At 51.9% G+C, this 20235-nt stretch overlaps 1 protein-coding gene across 1 annotated transcript in view; it reads right to left on the reverse strand.

Moving 5' to 3' along the window:
• LOC115081297 (elongation factor 1-alpha 2-like) overlaps positions 1 to 19964 on the reverse strand; it is a 31850-nt gene extending 11886 nt beyond the window's left edge. Inside the window, 4 exon segments of the mRNA XM_029585789.1 lie at positions 10756 to 11052; positions 12341 to 12520; positions 18560 to 18768; positions 19805 to 19964. Coding sequence (XP_029441649.1) covers positions 10756 to 11052; positions 12341 to 12520; positions 18560 to 18703 — 621 coding nt within the window. The 5' untranslated portion in view covers positions 18704 to 18768; positions 19805 to 19964.
• Positions 19965 to 20235: the final 271 nt, after the last annotated feature.

Consider the following 20235-nt stretch of genomic DNA (forward strand, 5'->3'; position numbering starts at 1 on the left):
GTCCGTTTCCTAAGCCACGCACAGCCACAGCCAGGAACGTGGATGCTCGTAAACTGAGCGTCCGTTTCCTAAGCCACGCACAGCCACAGCCAGGAACGTGGATGCTCGTAAACTGAGCGTCCGTTCCCTAAGCCACGCACAGCCACAGCCAGGAACGTGGATGCTCGCAAACTGAGCGTCTGTTTCCTAAGCCACGCACAGCCACAGCCAGGAACGTGGATGCTCGTAAACTGAGCGTCCGTTTCCTAAGCCACGCACAGCCACAGCCAGGAACATGGATGCTTGTAAACTGAGCGTCCGTTTCCCTAAGCCATGCCCAGTCACAGCCAGGAACGTGGATGCTCGTAAACTGAGCGTCCGTTTCCCTAAGCCATGCCCAGCCACATCCAGGAACGTGGATGCTCGTAAACTGAGCGTCCATTTCCCTAAGCTATGCCCAGCCAGAGCCAGGAACGTGGATGCTCGTAAACTGAGTGTCCGTTTCCCTAAGCCATGCCCAGCCACATCCAGGAACGTGGATGCTCGTAAACTGAGCGTCCGTTTCCCTAAGCTATGCCCAGCCAGAGCCAGGAACGTGGATGCTCGTAAACTGAGCGTCCGTTTCCCTAAGCCATGCCCAGCCACAGCCAGGAACGTGGATGCTCGTAAACTGAGCGTTCGTTCCCTAAGCCATGCACAGCCACAGCCAGGAACGTGGATGCTCGTAAACTGAGCATTCGTTCCCTAAGCCATGCACAGCCACAGCCAGGAATGTGGATGCTCGTAAACTGAGCGTCCGTTTCCCTAAGCCACGCACAGCCACAGCCAGGAACGTGGATGCTCGTAAACTGAGCGTCCGTTTCCCTAAGCCACGCACAGCCACAGCCAGGAACGTGGATGCTCGTAAACTGAGTGTCCGTTTCCCTAAGCCACGCACAGCCACAGCCAGGAATGTGGATGCTCGTAAACTGAGCATCCGTTTCCCTAAGCCACGCACAGCCACAGCCAGGAATGTGGATGCTCGTAAACTGAGCGTTCATTCCCTAAGCCATGCACAGCCACAGCCAGGAATGTGGATGCTCGTAAACTGAGCGTCCGTTTCCCTAAGCCATGCACAGCCACAGCCAGGAATGTGGATGCTCGTAAACTGAGCGTCCGTTTCCCTAAGCCACGCACAGCCACAGCCAGGAATGTGGATGCTCGTAAACTGAGCGTTCATTCCCTAAGCCATGCACAGCCACAGCCAGGAACGTGGATGCTCGTAAACTGAGCGTCCGTTTCCCTAAGCCAGACACAGCCACAGCCAGGAACGTGGATGCTCGTAAACTGAGCGTCCGTTTCCTAAGCCATGAGGAGCCACAGCCAGGAACGTGGATGCTCGTAAACTGAGCATCCGTTTCCTAAGCCATGCACAGCCACAGCCAGGAAAGTGGATGCTCATAAACTGAGCGTCCGTTTCCTAAACCATGCACAGCCACAGCCAGGAACGTGGATGCTCGTAATCTGAGCGTCCATTCCCTAAGCCATGCACAGCCACAGCCAGGAACGTGGATGCTCGTAAACTGAGCGTCCGTTTCCCTAAGCCATGCACAGCCACAGCCAGGAACGTGGATGCTCGTAAACTGAGCGTCCGTTTCCTAAGCCATGAGGAGCCACAGCCAGGAACGTGGATGCTCGTAAACTGAGCGTCCGTTTCCCTAAGCCACGCACAGCCACAGCCAGGAACGTGGATGCTCGTAAACTGAGCGTCCATTCCCTAAGCCATGCACAGCCACAGCCAGGAACGTGGATGCTCGTAAACTGAGCGTCCGTTTCCTAAACCATGCACAGCCACAGCCAGGAACGTGGATGCTCGTAAACTGAGCGTCCATTCCCTAAGCCATGCACAGCCACAGCCAGGAACGTGGATGCTCGTAAACTGAGCGTCCGTTTCCCTAAGCCATGCACAGCCACAGCCAGGAACGTGGATGCTCGTAAACTGAGCGTCCGTTTCCTAAGCCATGAGGAGCCACAGCCAGGAACGTGGATGCTCGTAAACTGAGCATCCGTTTTCTAAGCCATGCACAGCCACAGCCAGGAACGTGGATGCTCATAGACTGAGCGTCCATTTCCCTAAGCCACGCACAGTCACAGCCAGGAACATGGATGCTCGTAAACTGTGCGTCCGTTTCCTAAGCCATGCACGGCCACAGCCAGGAACGTGGATGCTCGTAAACTGAGCGTCCGTTTCCTAAGCCAGGCACAGCCACAGCCAGGAACGTGGATGCTCGTAAACTGAGCGTCCGTTTCCTAAGCCATGAGGAGCCACAGCCAGGAACGTGGATGCTCGTAAACTGAGCGTCCGTTTCCCTAAGCCACGCACAGCCACAGCCAGGAACGTGGATGCTCGTAAACTGAGCGTCCGTTTTCCTAACCTGACCACTGCCAAGACTTTTTTCTTTCTTTCATGTTGCTGCTTTCTGTGTTTCCTCTTACTTAGTATCGCAATAATATTAAGTCAGAGGAACCACGGAAAAGCAGTATTTTCTGCTTTGCTGTTCAGGTTTTGGAGCACCTCAAGACTTAATGCCAGCTCCGGGGTTGCCATTCATTTTTAAGGGTTAAAATGTGTGCATTGGGTGCAAGTTTTTTTTTTAGCTTGGATGGTACTAGCTAAGAGCCTCTTCAAATTGGCATTTACGTGTGATGAGTGCTATTAGCTTCACGTGTTTTAGATGCACTGCTCCCCTTATTGTATCAGGGGTTATGGACACACATCCAAAATGCGCATCCAACTGCGGGTTAATGTGTGCGCTAGCCTGAGCGCACGAGATTGCTTCAGCCTGAAAGCGCTGTAATACAACAGCATCTGCCTTCCAAGAGGACTGGGGTGACCTGCATGGAAGGACCATGGTTTAAACCCCGGGACTGCTCGGCTGAACCTTTTACAGCAGCCTCACTAACCTTAGTGGCTGTAAGGATTGGGGATTATTACAAAATGTAATGGGGCATGGAAGGGGGCTGGGCTGTTGATTTAGGTGTTGGTCTTATGGGAAACAGGGTTGGGAATAACAAGACCCAGGATGGTTTGCTAGCAGAGGTGCTGGAAGGTATCATTCTGGTAGATTTTGGCCATGCTTGGATGGAAGTGGTGGTGGGAATTTGAGAGGCAGGACAGAAAGCATAGAGCTAACACATTGAAATCGTCGGCTCAGTGAGCTGTGGGTGATCAAAAAAGCAAACAGAATGTTAGCAATTATTAGAAAGGGAATGGTGAATAAAACGGAAAATGTCATAATGCCTCTGTATCGCTCCATGGTGAGACCGCACCTTGAATACTGTGTACAATTCTGGTCGCCGCATCTCAAAAAAGATATAATTGTGATGGAGAAGGTACAGAGAAGGGCGACCAAAATGATAAAGGGGATGGAACAGCTCCCCTATGAGGAAAGACTAAAGAGGTTAGGACTTTTCAGCTTGGAGAAGAGACAGATGAGGGGGGATATGATAGAGGTGTTTAAAATCATGAGAGGTCTAGAACAGGTAGATGTGAATCGGTTATTTACCCTTTCAGATAATAGAAGGACTAGGGGACACTCCATGAAGTTAGCATGGGGCACATTTAAAACTAATCGGAGAAAGTTCTTTTTTACTCAACGCACAATTAAATTCTGGAATTTGTGCCAGAGGATGTGGTTAGTGCAGTTAGTATAGCTGTGTTTAAAAAAGGTTTGGATAAGTTCATTACCTACTATTAATCAAGCTGACTTAGAAAATAGCCACTGCTATTATTGGCAACAGTAACATGGGATCTTCTTGTGTTTGGGTAATTGCCAGGTACGTGTGACTTGGATTGGCCAATGATGGAAACAGGATGTTGGGCTTGATGGACCCTTGGTCAGACCCAGTATGGCAATTTCTTATGAGGAAGGGAGAGTTGGTATACTGTTGTATAAGGGAGTTTCAGTGTGCATCTATGCAAACTGGGTAGATTGGAAGGGCCATTTTGGTCTTTACTGCTGTCAACATTTTCTGTTTCTCCCCGTCCCTCAGCTCTACTGTCCACCATATACATCTTTCTGACCTTGGGCAGGTCACGTCATTTCCTTGTAACTCAGATTCACTCTAATCTCAGCTATAAATAGGTAAAAAGATTTGCTTCGCAGGCATTTGAAAACTGATCAGGCACCAGAAAAGCACTGTTAGACACTGTAACTTGAGTTTTACTGTTGAGTATGGCTGTTTGTCTGTCTGTTCTAGAGAATCTGAGATCGTGCCTTGTTGAAAAGCACCGTGTGACAATGGCAGCCAATTGTTAGGAATCGTTGCCTCTGCGTGATGTGTCCAGCACTGTGTGCGTATCCCTGCCCCTCTCCCCTAGTTACCACACTGCAGACAGCTGCAACGGCATGAAACCTCGCCTGCTGCCAGCAGAAATGACTGCACCATCACCATGGCTCTCTCTCTCTCGCATCTAACTCTGCTCCAGGGACTGTGCGACGTTCGAAGTGTCCCTAAATCCTGACATTCACAACAGGCAGTCTCGGCCTCGATTCCTAATCCCAGCACTGTTTGAAAGGCAGGACTCTCAGGGCCCTACAAGTACCAGCACCGTAGGCCTGTGCTGCCGAGTATCTGTATGCTCGTTGTGGCAGCTCCCCTTCCCATATCAAATCCCCAAACACAGCACTGGGCACAGACCCGGAGAACTCTACACTATATATATATACACACACACACACACCCCATGAGGAGGACTACTGCCACTGTTCAGAGACACAGCAGGACAATCTCAAACCTCACACAGGAAAAATAAGACGTTGCAGAGAATTTTAGCTGCAGTGTACTAGAAAGTGGCAGCCCTGCATACACTCAGTATAGACAGAGCGGATGGGAAGCTTACTGACCATGCATGGGACGCTGTCTGACCTCCATTCCCCCAAACCCTTTTTCCTGAGGGCAGAATAGAAAGGGGTAGGTGGAGGCAGGAGCAGGGCCAGCTTTCTGGAACATTCCTGGCAGCACGGCTGAGATGGCCTGGCTGGCAGCCATGTTCTTTTTATAAAAGGGAATGCAATGGTATCAGGTGATGCAGGAATAGGCTTCCAGCAGGGGAGATTTGCACATCGCAAGGGTCAGTTCCGAACAAGATAATACAAGGAGTGAAAGAGAGTTTGTGAGAAAGTTTTAACTTTCTGTGGCATATCTGGTCTTCTGGATTGGAATTAGAGCTTCGTTGTTTTTCCGTCTCCCTCTCTCTCTCCCTGCCAGAGAGAACACAGCGTGTATGCAGAGGGGGAAGGCGAGATGGGGAAATATGAGAGAGACATTCACATACCTCCAAGGAATCCATGCCCGAGGAGGGGAAAGGGGATAGACTCAGCAGTAATATCAGGAAATATTTCCTAACAGAAAGCTGTTGCATGCATGGAGACGGTGGAGACGAGGAGAGAATCTGAACCCAGGAGAGCCTGGGACAAGCACAGGGGGTCTCTGATGGAGAGATGGGGACTGCAAAGCTGAATTAGTTGGGGAGAACGGGTAGACTCACTGTAGGCCGAGCGGCCTTTTCCTGATGCCACATTTCTGTGCTTCTATGTTAAATCAAAACTGCTAACGTCTGGCGAGACCTCGTACATTGCACGGGTAGAATATTCTGCACGCAGCGCCTCTGGGCTAAGCCCTCCCATGAGCTACAGTCTTAAAAGTGCCAAACTCACCATCCCCAGGCTGAACCAACCCACACTCACTGCCCTTCTGGTGAGACCCTGTCCCCCCACAGCTGCTACCTTATGGGTCCTACCCTCACTGAGCCGCCCCTGAGCTGAGCTCTTCCCACTACTACAAGCTCCTGGGTCCCACATGACCCCCCCACCATAAGCTGAACCCTTCCCCGGATTACAGCCTCATGAGTCCTACACTCATTGCCCTTGCACTGAGCCCTCCCCACCACTATAACCTCAAGTGTCGCACACTCGCTGCCCCCGAGCTGAGCCCTTCCCAGCACTACAGCCTCATGTGTCGCACACTCGCTGCCCCCGAGCTGAGCCCTTCCCAGCACTACAGCCTCATGTGTCGCACACTCGCTGCCCCCGAGCTGAGCCCTTCCCAGCACTACAGTCTCATGTGTCCCACAATCACTGCTCCCGAGCTGAGCTCTTCCTGGTACGACAGCCTCATGTGTCGCACACTCGCTGCTCCCGAGCTGAGCCCTTCCCAGCACCACAGCCTCATGTGTCGCACACTCGCTGCCCCCAAGCTGAGCCCTTCCTGGTATTACAGCCTCATGTGTCGCACACTCGCTGCTCCCGAGCTGAGCCCTTCCCAGCACTACAGCCTCATGTGTCGCACACTCGCTGCCCCCAAGCTGAGCCCTTCCTGGTATTACAGCCTCATGTGTCGCACACTCGCTGCTCCCGAGCTGAGCTCTTCCTGGTATTACAGCCTCATGTGTCGCACACTCGCTGCCCCCAAGCTGAGCCCTTCCCAGCACTACAGCCTCATGTGTCCCACAATCACTGCTCCCGAGCTGAGCCCTTCCTGGTATTAAAGCCTCATGTGTCGCACACTCGCTGCTCCCGAGCTGAGCCCTTCCTGGTATTACAGCCTCATGTGTCGCACACTCGCTGCCCCCAAGCTGAGCCCTTCCTGGTATTACAGCCTCATGTGTCGCACACTCGCTGCCCCCAAGCTGAGCCCTTCCTGGTATTACAGCCTCATGTGTCGCACACTCGCTGCCCCCAAGCTGAGCCCTTCCTGGTATTACAGCCTCATGTGTCGCACACTCGCTGCCCCCAGGCTGAGCCCTTCCTGGTATTACAGCCTCATGTGTCGCACACTCGCTGCTCCCGAGCTGAGCTCTTCCTGGTATTACAGCCTCATGTGTCACACACTCGCTGCCCCCAAGCTGAGCCCTTCCCAGCACTACAGCCTCATGTGTCCCACAATCACTGCTCCCGAGCTGAGCTCTTCCTGGTATTACAGCCTCATGTGTCGCACACAAATCAGACTGATTTTCAAATAGAAGGTAATTGTATCCTTTAAGAACGTAAGAACTTGCCATGCTGGGTCAGACCAAGGGTCCATCAAGCCCAGCATCCTGTTTCCAACAGAGGCCAAAACCAGGCCACAAGAACCTGGCAAGTACCCAAACACTAAGAAGATCCCATGCTACTGATGCAATTAATAGCAGTGGCTATTCCCTAAGTAAACTTGATTAATAGCAGTTAATGGACTTCTCCTCCAAGAACTTATCCAAACCTTTTTTTGAACCCAGCTACCCTAACTGCACTAACCACATCCTCTGGCAACAAATTCCAGAGCTTTATTGTGCGTTGAGTGAAAAAGAACTTTCTCTGATTAGTCTTAAATGTGCTACTTGCTAACTTCATGGAATGCCCCCTGGTCCTTCTATTATTCGAAAGTGTAAATAACCAAATCACATCTACTCGTTCAAGACCTCTCATGATCTTAAACACCTCTATCATATCCCCCCTCAGCCGTCTCTTCTCCAAGCTGAAAAGTCCTAACCTCTTCAGCCTTTACTCATAGGGGAGCTGTTCCATTCCCCTTATCATTTTGGTTGCCCTTCTCTGTACCTTCTCCATCGCAATTATATCTTTTTTGAGATGCGGCGACCAGAATTGTACACAGTATTCAAGGTGTGGTCTCACCATGGAGCGATACAGAGGCATTATGACATTTTCCGTTCTATTAACCATTCCCTTCCTAATAATTCCTAACATTCTGTTTGCTTTTTTGACTGCCGCAGCACACTGAGCTGACGATTTCAATGTGTTATCCACTATGATGCCTAGATCTCTTTCTTGGGTGGTAGCTCCTAATATGGAACCTAACATCGTGTAACTACAGCAAGGGTTATTTTTCCCTATATGCATCACCTTGCACTTGTCCACATTAAATTTTATCTGTCATTTGGATGCCCAAACTTGTAGTCTTATAAGGTCCTCCTGTAATGTATCACAATCCACTTGTGATTTAACTACTCTGAATAATTTTTTATTGTCCGCAAATTTGATAACCTCACTTGTTGTATTCCTTTCCAGATCATTTATATATATATTGAAAAACACTGGTCCAAGTACAGATCCCTGAGGCACTCCACTGTTTACCCTTTTCCACTGAGAAAATTGACCATTTAATCCTACTCTGTGTTTCCTGTCTTTTAACCAGTTCGTAATCCATGAAAGGACATTGCCTCCTATCCCATGACTTTTTAGTTTTCGTAGAAGCCTCTCATGAGGAACTTTGTCAAATACCTTCTGAAAATCCAAATACACTACATCTACCAGTTCACCTTTATCCACATGTTTATTAACCCCTTCAAAAAAATGAAGCAGATTTGTTAGGCAAGACTTCCCTTGGGTAAATCCATGTTGACTGTGTCCCATTAAATCATGTCTTTTATATGCTCTACGATTTTGATCTTTAGAATAGTTTCCATTTTTTTTTCCTGGCACTAAAGTTAGACTCACTGGTCTATAGTTATCCGGATCGCCCCTGGAGCCCTTTTTAAATATTGGGGTTACATTGGCCACCCTCCAGTCTTCAGGTACAATGGATGATTTTAATGATAGGTTACAAATTTTAATTAATAGATCTGAAATTTCATTTTTTAGTTCCTTCATTACCCTAGGATGCATACCATCCGGTCCAGGTGATTTGCTACTCTTTAGTTTGTCAATCTGGCCTACTACATCTTCCAGGTTTACAGTGATTTGTTTCAGTTAAGAACACAAGAACATAAGAAATTGTCATGCTGGGTCAGACCAAGGGTCCATCAAGCCCAGCATCCTGTTTCCAACAGAGGCCAAAACCAGGCCACAAGAACCTGGCAATTACCCAAACACTAAGAAGATCCCATGCTACTGATGCAATTAATAGCAGTGGCTATTCTCTAAGTGAACTTAATAGCAGGTAATGGACTTCTCCTCCAATAACTTATCCAAACCTTTTTTGAACCCAGCTACACTAACTGCACTAACCACATCCTCTGGCAACAAATTCCAGAGCATTATTGTGCGGTGAGTGAAAAAGAATTTTCTCCGATTAGTCTTAAATGTGCTACTTGCTAACTTCATGGAGTGCCCCGTAGTCCTTCTATTATTCGAAAGTGTAAATAACCGAGTCACATCTACTCGATCAAGACCTCTCATGATCTTAAAGACCTCTATCATATCCCCCCTCAGTTCATCTGACTCATCACCCTTGAAAACCATCTCCGAAACTGGTATCTCCCCAACATCCTCATTAGTAAACACGGAAGCAAAGAATTCATTTAGTCTTTCTGCAATGGCCTTATCTTCCCTAAGAGTCCCTTTAACCCCTCTGTCATCTAATGGTCCAACTGACTCCCTCACAGGTTTCTTGCTTCAGATATATTTTAAAACATTTTTATTATGAGTTTTTGCCTCTATGGCCAACTTCATTTCAAATTCTCTCTTCGCCTGTCTTATCAATGTTTTACAATTAACTTGACAATGCTTATGTTTTATCCTATTTTCTTCAGATGGATCCTTCTTCCAATGTGTGGCAAACAATATTCTGGTCAATATATATTAACAAAAGATTTTTTAAGGGGGTCCTTATTTCACACTTTGATTGAATCCTTTTGTGCTTGGCACTATGTACCACTGATGTGTGTGCATTCACAAATAAAAATCTGTTCTTAGTATATATTGACCAATATATTGTTTGCCACACATTATTTTCTATTATATATAAACCTACTGAACCAGGAAGGCCTATTTTTATCCATGGAAAAAGTGCCTTAACCTTTGAATATTGACACCATGAAAGGGTCATCAGTCTCCTGATATGGTGGCCCTCCCTTGTATTTCTCTAGCATTTCCTAAACAATTGTTAATTAAGAGAGGAAGGAAAGAATAGGAACACTGATGATAATCACAATGGATTCTGCTTCCTAGGACTCCCAGCTAGGCACAGAATGGGAGTCCTTCCAGATCCTTCCAGCAGCTGCCCGGCTCTGAATTCCAGTTGCTGCCTCTTGCTGAATGGGGCAGATGCGTCATTCTCATCTGAGGGGCCTGAAATGGCACTGAGTGCTTGCCAAGCTGACCCTGCCCCTCCTGCTATCGAGGGTCTCACCCAGCCCCCACCCGTTCAGGCAGACATTCATGAGCGGCGCTCTCTGCGCCCAGGGAACGAGTCTGTCTTCCCTGGCCAGTACCGGCACAAAATCCCAGAGCAGACTGGAAAAGGAGGCTCCTGACCCAGCTACCCTGGGGGAAGGGGAGGTGCTGCAGGAGTCATTAATGGTGCAGATAAACGGCTGGGAATCTCCATGGCAACCCATGTTTTCAGTGGCATCCTCGGATGCCAGCTATGGCTTACAACGACAAAATGACTGCGCATCTATTGAAGCTAGGGACGCACTGCCAGTCATCGTACGGGCTTTGGGTCGCGTGGTTTCAGCTCGTCGGCTGGGAGAGGCAGGGGGCGTGCACGTAGGGGAGCAAAGCCCGGTGAGGCTGCACCGTAGATGCCAGCCTGCAAGCAGAACCATGGGGGGTGGGGGGTTAATGTAGGCCCACACAGCTTCCGTCTCTTTTTAGATTTGTCCCTTACCCCAGCTGGGAGTCATCTCAGGGAACACGATGAAAGCACAAAGAAAAAAGAAGAAGGAAGTCGAGAGTCCGCAAGTCCTTTCTCACTTTCTCTGAGGGGTCCACTTACGTTCTTTAATTAATTAATTGTTATGCCCCCTTGATTAAAGCCCATGTCTAGCACAATGACCTAGAGAACCGAGGCACTTACGTTGGGAGAGGGCTCCAGCATGTTGTCCCCGTGCCACCCGGAGATCGGCACAAAGGGCACGGTGGATGGGTTATAGCCAATCTTCTTGATGTAGGCGCTGACCTCCTTGACAATCTCATCGTAGCGCTTCTCGCTGTACGGCGGCTCAGTTGAGTCCATCTTGTTAATTCCAACAATGAGTTGCTTGACCCCCAGGGTATAGGCTAGCAGGGCATGTTCCCGGGTCTGCCCATTCTTGGAAATACCAGCTTCGAACTCTCCTACGCCTGCAGCAACGATCAGGACAGCACAGTCTGCCTAGGTAGGAAACCAATGAGCAGGGGTGAGGGGCACTGGTGCTGAACAATGGGAGGACCCTGGCACTCACAAGGGCATGCATGCCACCATGCACTGTGTATGTGTACTGCACTCAGGGGGCACAATAACATGCAAAAACAGACTCTCACCAGTTACAGCCTCTCCAGCCCTCCAGCTTCCCATATGTACCTTCCTCAATGTAAATAAAAGCAGCTCAATACACCCTCCTGCACTGATAACCCCAGCACTCCAGAGATTCTCTCCTCCTGCACTGACACACACAGCCCTGCAGGGACTCTTCCCTTCTGACTGACACACGCAACACTTTAGGGACACTCTCCTCCTACACTGACACACATAGCCCTCCAGGGACTCTCTTCCTGTAATGACACACACAGCACTACAGGAACTCCTTCCTCCTGCATTGACACACAAAAACTTGCATGGACTCTCCCTTTGCACTGACACACAGAGCCCTCCAGGGACTCTCTCCTCCTGCACTGACACACACAGCCCTGCAGGGACTCTCCTCCTGCACTGACACACACAGCACTACAGGAACTCTCTCCTTCTACACGGACACACACAGCTCTCCAGGTACTCTCTCCTCTTGCACTGACACACAAAATCCTGTTGGGATCCTCCTCTTGCACTGACACACACATACCTGCAGGGACTCTCTCCTCCTGCACTGACACACACAGCCCTGCAGGGATTCTCTCCTCCTGCACTGACACACAGCCCTGCAGGGACTTTCTCCTCCTGCACTGCCACACACAGAGCTGCAGGGACTCTCCCCTCCTACACTGCCACACACAGCGCTGCAGGGACTCTCTCCTCCTGCACTGCCACACAGCCCTGCAGGGACTTTCTCCTTCTGCACTGCCACACACAGAGCTGCAGGGACTCTCTCCTCCTGCACTGCCACACACAGCGCTGCAGGGACTCTCTCCTCCTGCACTGACACACACAGCCCTGCAGGTATTCTCTTCTCCTACTCTGACACACACAGCGCTGCAGGGACTCTCTCCTCCTACACTGCCACACACAGTGCTGCAGGGACTCTCTCCTCCTGCACTGCCTCACACAGCGCTGCAGGGACTCTCTCCTCCTGCACTGCCACACACAGCGCTGCAGGGACTCTCTCCTCCTGCACTGACACACACATTAGTACAGAGACTCTCGCCTTTCCTACTCTGCACAGCCCTACAGGGAATCTCCTCCCATTCTGGTCTCTGCTTCAGAAAGACTTACTCTCTTGCATGCCTCAGATGGTTTCGTGTCTCACCTGAGAGGTGCCGGTGATCATATTTTTGATAAAGTCTCTGTGTCCAGGTGCATCAATAATCGTAATGTAGTATTTAGTGGTTTCAAACTTCCAGAGGGAGATGTCAATGGTAATACCTCGCTCCCGTTCGGCCTTTAGCTTGTCCAGTACCCAAGCGTACTTAAAGGAACCTTTACCCATCTGCAGGTCAGAAAAGAGAGGATTAAGTAAAAGACGAAGCTGCTCTAATCCTTCTAGCCTTCCACCTCCCCAGCACAACATCAGTTCTGTAACTTGGACAGGGTGCCTCACAGCTGGCTGTCCTCTTAACAGAGCCCGTCCTGTCTTCTCTGCCTCTGTCACTGAGAAATTCATGGCATGAGACAGAATAATAAAAAGATCTGCTGACTAAAGAAATAATAAATACATGATTGCACCTAGGAGGAGATTCAAACCGTTCCCTGAGAAATGATACTGCCCGGTGCTTAGAGGGCCAAATCCAGCTGTGGCGACTCAAGGCAAGAGGTGTACAGATGTGCGGAGCCATGGCTGGCTGGGAATCTCAGAAGGCTCTAGGACAGAGGGATCTTACCGGCGGGGCATGATCTCACTGCTGGGAAGGGCTGGAAGGATCCGTTCTCCCGCTGGACGCAGCCTCTGAGAAAGGCAGTTCTCCTTTAAACTTTGTCCTCAGCCTCCCACATGGCTTTGCTGTGCCCAGTGCCGCTGTCACACCGAGCTCAGCATCACACACCCCCCCCCCCCCCCCCCCCCCATCAAAAGTAAATGTGTGGCTTCAGGATTCAGTCGGGGAGGCTGCCTGACACCAAATCCCGGCAGAGGTCCAGCTGCAGGTCCAGCTGTGGATGAAACATCTACCGTTTTCCCCCTGCCCCAGGTTCTTGTATCCAGCCCTGCACAATAGCATTCTCTGTGAAAGGTTAGGCCTCAGAGGGGACACCTGATATTCCTGGTGATCTCCTGAGATGGCAGATCATGCAGGGGAGGAGGGGGAGGGGAACGGGCCGTGGCTGCTCTCTCTCTCTCAGGCAGGCCCTCCATTTCCTAGCACTGCCAGCCAGTGAGGAAAGCTCTCCAAGCACACGGCATCAGAAAATGGAGTCGCTGTGCTCGGAGTCAATAGACTATTAATAGACGTTCCCTGCCGATCCTGGCAGGCCGGCCTGAATGCACAGCCCTCCAGCCTGCCTCCTCCCTCTGCTACTGGGCCCTGAATGGGCGGGAGGGGGCTTCTGGTGCCCCCTGTCACATAGCAGCCTGACGTTAGTTAGGGTGGGTTTGCATGAACAATAAGAAAATGCATCTCTGGAACATGATCTAGCCAAAAAATGACACGACAGCATTGTGCTCCCAAGCAGGCATTGGGGTAACCTGTACAGGACAACAGTTACACCCCAAACACGGCAGGACCGCACTGTTATTCCAAGCAGGCCCTGGGGTAACCTGTACAGGACAACAGTTACACCCCAAACACGGCAGGACAGCACTGTGCTCCCAAGCAGGCCCTGGGGTAACCTGTACAGGACAACAGTTACAGCCCAAACACGGCAGGACCGCACTCTTATTCCAAGCAGGCATTGGGGTAACCTGTACAGGACAACAGTTACAGCCCAAACATGGCAGGACCGCACTGTTATTCCAAGCAGGCATTGGGGTAACCTATACAGGACAACAGTTACAGCCCAAACACGGCAGGACCGCACTGTTATTCCAAGCAGGCATTGGGGGTAACCTGTACAGGACAACAGTTACACCCCAAACACGGCAGGACCGCACTATTATTCCAAGCAGGCATTGGGGGTAACCTGTACAGGACAACAGTTACACCCCAAACACGGCAGGACCGCACTGTTATTCCAAGCAGGCATTGGGGTAACCTGTACAGGACAACAGTTACGCCCCAAACACGGCAGGACCGCACTGTTATTCCAAGCAGGCATTGGGGTAACCTGTACAGGACAACAGTTACAGCCCAAACACGGCAGGACCGCACTGTTATTCCAAGCAGGCATTGGGGGTAACCTGTACAGGACAACAGTTACACCCCAAACACGGCAGGACCGCACTATTATTCCAAGCAGGCATTGGGGGTAACCTGTACAGGACAACAGTTACACCCCAAACACGGCAGGACCGCACTGTTATTCCAAGCAGGCATTGGGGTAACCTGTACAGGACAACAGTTACGCCCCAAACACGGCAGGACCGCACTCTTATTCCAAGCAGGCATTGGGGTAACCTGTACAGGACAACAGTTACGCCCCAAACACGGCAGGACCGCACTGTTATTCCAAGCAGGCATTGGGGTAACCTGTACAGGACCACAGTTACACCCCAAACACGGCAGGACCGCACTGTTATTCCAAGCAGGCATTGGGGGTAACCTGTACAGGACAACAGTTACACCCCAAACACGGCAGGACCGCACTGTTATTTCAAGCAGGCATTGGGGGTAACCTGTACAGGACAACAGTTACGCCCCAAACACGGCAGGACCGCACTGTTATTCCAAGCAGGCATTGGGGGTAACCTGTACAGGACAACAGTTACGCCCCAAACACGGCAGGACCGCACTGTTATTCCAAGCAGGCATTGGGGGTAACCTGTACAGGACAACAGTTACGCCCCAAACACGGCAGGACCGCACTGTTATTCCAAGCAGGCATTGGGGGTAACCTGTACAGGACAACAGTTACGCCCCAAACACGGCAGGACCGCACTGTTATTCCAAGCAGGCATTGGGGGTAACCTGTACAGGACAACAGTTACGCCCCAAACACGGCAGGACCGCACTCTTATTCCAAGCAGGCACTGGGGTAACCTGTACAGGACAACAGTTACACCCCAAACACGGCAGGACCGCACTGTTATTCCAAGCAGGCACTGGGGTAACCTGTACAGGACAACAGTTACACCCCAAACACGGCAGGACCGCACTGTTATTCCAAGCAGGCACTGAGGTAACCTGTACAGGACCACAGTTACACCCCAAACACGGCAGGACCGCACTATTATTCCAAGCAGGCATTGGGGGTAACCTGTACAGGACAACAGCTACACCCCAAACACGGCAGGACCGCACTGTTATTCCAAGCAGGCATTGGGGTAACCTGTACAGGACAACAGTTACACCCCAAACACGGCAGGACCGCACTGTTATTCCAAGCAGGCATTGGGGTAACCTGTACAGGACAACAGTTACAGCCCAAACATGGCAGGACCGCACTGTTATTCCAAGCAGGCATTGGGGTAACCTGTACAGGACAACAGTTACAGCCCAAACACGGCAGGACCGCACTGTTATTCCAAGCAGGCATTGGGGGTAACCTGTACAGGACAACAGTTACACCCCAAACACGGCAGGACCGCACTATTATTCCAAGCAGGCATTGGGGGTAACCTGTACAGGACAACAGTTACACCCCAAACACGGCAGGACCGCACTGTTATTCCAAGCAGGCATTGGGGTAACCTGTACAGGACAACAGTTACGCCCCAAACACGGCAGGACCGCACTGTTATTCCAAGCAGGCATTGGGGTAACCTGTACAGGACAACAGTTACAGCCCAAACACGGCAGGACCGCACTGTTATTCCAAGCAGGCATTGGGGTAACCTGTACAGGACAACAGTTACACCCCAAACACGGCAGGACCGCACTATTATTCCAAGCAGGCATTGGGGGTAACCTGTACAGGACAACAGTTACACCCCAAACACGGCAGGACCGCACTGTTATTCCAAGCAGGCATTGGGGTAACCTGTACAGGACAACAGTTACGCCCCAAACACGGCAGGACCGCACTCTTATTCCAAGCAGGCATTGGGGTAACCTGTACAGGACAACAGTTACGCCCCAAACACGGCAGGACCGCACTGTTATTCCAAGCAGGCATTGGGGTAACCTGTACAGGACCACAGTTACACCCCAAACACGGCAGGACCGCACTGTTATTCCAAGCAGGCATTGGGGGTAACCTGTACAGGACAACAGTTACGCCCCAAACACGGCAGGACCGCACTGTTATTTCAAGCAGGCATTGGGGGTAACCTGTACAGGACAACAGTTACGCCCCAAACACGGCAGGACCGCACTGTTATTCCAAGCAGGCATTGGGGGTAACCTGTACAGGACAACAGTTACGCCCCAAACACGGCAGGACCGCACTGTTATTCCAAGCAGGCATTGGGGGTAACCTGTACAGGACAACAGTTACGCCCCAAACACGGCAGGACCGCACTGTTATTCCAAGCAGGCATTGGGGGTAACCTGTACAGGACAACAGTTACGCCCCAAACACGGCAGGACCGCACTGTTATTCCAAGCAGGCATTGGGGGTAACCTGTACAGGACAACAGTTACGCCCCAAACACGGCAGGACCGCACTCTTATTCCAAGCAGGTACTGGGGTAACCTGTACAGGACAACAGTTACACCCCAAACACGGCAGGACCGCACTGTTATTCCAAGCAGGCACTGGGGTAACCTGTACAGGACAACAGTTACACCCCAAACACGGCAGGACCGCACTGTTATTCCAAGCAGGCACTGAGGTAACCTGTACAGGACCACAGTTACACCCCAAACACGGCAGGACCGCACTATTATTCCAAGCAGGCATTGGGGGTAACCTGTACAGGACAACAGCTACACCCCAAACACGGCAGGACCGCACTGTTATTCCAAGCAGGCATTGGGGTAACCTGTACAGGACAACAGTTACACCCCAAACACGGCAGGACCGCACTGTTATTCCAAGCAGGCATTGGGGTAACCTGTACAGGACAACAGTTACACCCCAAACACGGCAGGACCGCACTCTTATTCCAAGCAGGCATTGGGGTAACCTGTACAGGACAACAGTTACACCCCAAACACGGCAGGACCGCACTCTTATTCCAAGCAGGCATTGGGGTAACCTGTACAGGACCACAGTTACACCCCAAACACGGCAGGACCGCACTGTTATTCCAAGCAGGAATGGGGGTAACCTGTACAGGACAACAGTTACACCCCAAACACGGCAGGACTGCACTGTTATTCCAAGCAGGCACTGGGGGTAACCTGCTCAAGGTAGTGGTTACAGCTCCAGACCTGGCACAACTGCACGGTCCTTGCAAGAGAGCATGAGCGTGAGCTGCCCAGAGTGATGAATCCCTCAGGACAGGGGGCCTGCATGGAGAGAGAGACTGTGCTTAAAATCTAAACTTAGAGGAGTATGAGGAAGTCTGGTTTTAACATGGAAGGGGACCTGGTTTTTTCTGTAGGAAGCAAAGTTGAAGAGCTCAGGGTCTGCAGAGGAGGTGGGGAACATCAATGCCATGAATTTTGGGTCTGCCAAGGACAGAGATGAAGGGCAAGGATAGGAAAAGGATTGAGAAGGCAGGGAAAGGTGCGGAGAGGTAGGAGATGGTGATGGGCAGCCTGCAGAGGCCGTTGCTGCCTCTGTCTTCACTCGTTTTCTATGTTCCTATGAGACAACACAGGTCAGAGGTCCCACTGGTTCATGAGTGCAAGCTGACAGGATGGCGTTATCAGGCGCCGGTCACTGTAAAGGCATTCGGATGGGGCTTTCCAACAGCTCTAGGCTGCAGTTTATGATTTTCTTCTGTTTAGCCTGCACTGCAAGGCATCTTTCAGTCCTTACTCCCTCCCATTTGATTCTTGGATCTCTCATGCATCGGTCAGTGAGTGCTGGCCTTCCCAAGCTTATGGGCCAAATGGCCAAGCACCAGGGACCACCATCAGAGCAGTGCTTGGCTGTCCCTCCCCCCTGCCAGAACCCGTAGTAACTCAGCAAATGATAGCAGATAAAGACCGGCCCACCCTGCCAGGTCTACCCAGTCTTTCAATAGCACTACAGCCCTAGCAACACCAGAAAAAGAAACCCCAGCCCACTGTCCCGTCCAGGTCTCCAGCTTGGTGGTACGAAGCCCTGACGACTATCCCATCATGCTCTCTCCATTTCTGAAGCCTTGTGCACCCAATGGTCACCCCCAGGACCATGTTCCACTGCGGGGAAGCCCATATTCCCTTAGGCTGAGGGAAGGGAGCAGTGAATGAAACTGTCAGGGAAAAGGACACAAGAAAACCTAAGCCTTGGCCAAGCTGATTTTCAGATGTGGAATGGGAGGTACTTCTTGGGGCATTTTCTAGCTGCACACAAAAGAAGAGCAAAGCCTCCTGCACTGCCAGGGTAGTGTGAGGAGAGGACTCACCTCGGCTGCCTCCTTCTCAAACTTCTCGATGGTCCTCTTGTCTATCCCTCCACACTTGTAGATGAGGTGCCCAGTGGTGGTGGACTTGCCGGAGTCCACATGGCCAATGACCACAATGTTGATGTGCGTCTTCTCCTTCCCCATCCTCTCCCAGCTGTTTCCTTTCTGGGGATGACAAGAGCTAAGACGATGCAAGAGGTTTGCGAAGGCTGTGATGGGGATGAAAGAGAAGACGATGTAAGAGATAAAAAAACAAAAAAAATACACCAGAGACTATAAAGGCCCAAAAGAAATCCTTCCTTTAACCCTCTTGAAATGAAGGGCTGCGATGGCTTCGGGTCCTCTCTAGAAAGGGTCGCACTTCCACGTGATCTGTAAACACTTTTAAAGAAATGTCCATGCGCCTTGGCTTTCACTGTAAGTATCAGCTGTACTGAGAGGGCTTTATAGCTAAAGGGGATGCTGTGAGGTGGGGGCTGCCACAGTCACGTCTGGGAGATTAGGGCAGGCTCCGGCACCAGGCGATGCCTCTGCTAAGTTGAGGTCCAGAGCCCCCTACCAGCTGCTGGCTTCCACCCCCAGATCGGGGCTTTGCTTCCTGGACCAGTGGGGGTTGGGGGCGCTGTCAGTGCCAAGGCGATTTTCACAGCCCCCCCACCCCCCGAGAGAGGGGAAGCCCAGCCCTTGCTGAACAGCGACAACTAGTGGTGAGCAGGCTCCGTGGCCAGGAGGATCCCTGCAGTAACAGCGCTGGTGAGCTGGGAGGGGATATGAAGCAGGAGTTAGGAAGCCCATGTGGCTGCAAATGAAGGGTAAAGGGGCCGGTTCTGACCGAGCTGGAAGCCAACGCCCCCCACCCCCCAAACAAAAAGTTTTTTCATGGCATCCACCCAAATCCTCAGTGCTACTCCCCTGAGGGGCCCGATGCACGGCTCTGTCTGGGGTGCCCAGTCCCGAAAAGGAAGAAGCCCAAAATAGCCCCGCTGCGCTTCCAGGGACCTTGCACGTGGGCCACCCCCACGGGGGGAAAGGAGCCGAGAAGCCCGGGGAGGTCGGGGGGGGGGCCTGGGCGGGCAGCGAGCGGAGCGCAGAGCCCGGGAGCAGCCTCTCTGCAAAGGCGCTGCAAGCTCCGCCATCCCCGGAGCCGACCCCGGCGTTCCCAGGGAGCAGCCTGGCAGCGGCGCTCGTCCCCCGATGCCAAGCACCGGGGCGGGCGGGCAGTGCCAGGGTGGCCGGAGCTCTTACCTGGGCTGTGCTCGCAGACAGCAGGGGCTTCAAGCTGCAGCTCGGGTTGTTTTATTTCCCTGGGAGGGGGTCCACCTACTGACGGCCCCAGCGCAATGCAGTCACCCCCTGCACCACGGCAATGCGGTACGGAGCGGGCGGGGGGGAGGGAGGGGGGTGAGGGAGGTCCGGCGGCGCTGCTGAGAGGAGCGCTGAGCGCTGAGCGCAGCCTGCCCCGTCCCCCCCCCGTGCGGGAGCCCGGAGCCGGAGGGCGCGCTCCTGTCCTACAGCCCGGGAGCCGAGCGCCAGCCCTCCGCCCTCTGGGGGCCCTCTGGGGGGGCCCCCGAGCAGCACGGCAGGTGCCTGCCTGCTACCCCCTTCTTCTCTTATTTCATGTCTAGGGCTCCCCCTGCCCTCTCCTCCCCTCCCCTCCCGACCCAGCTCCCGTTTCC

The sequence above is a fragment of the Rhinatrema bivittatum genome, unplaced genomic scaffold, assembly GCF_901001135.1.
Source record: "Rhinatrema bivittatum unplaced genomic scaffold, aRhiBiv1.1, whole genome shotgun sequence".
In the NCBI taxonomy this organism is placed as follows: domain Eukaryota; kingdom Metazoa; phylum Chordata; class Amphibia; order Gymnophiona; family Rhinatrematidae; genus Rhinatrema; species Rhinatrema bivittatum.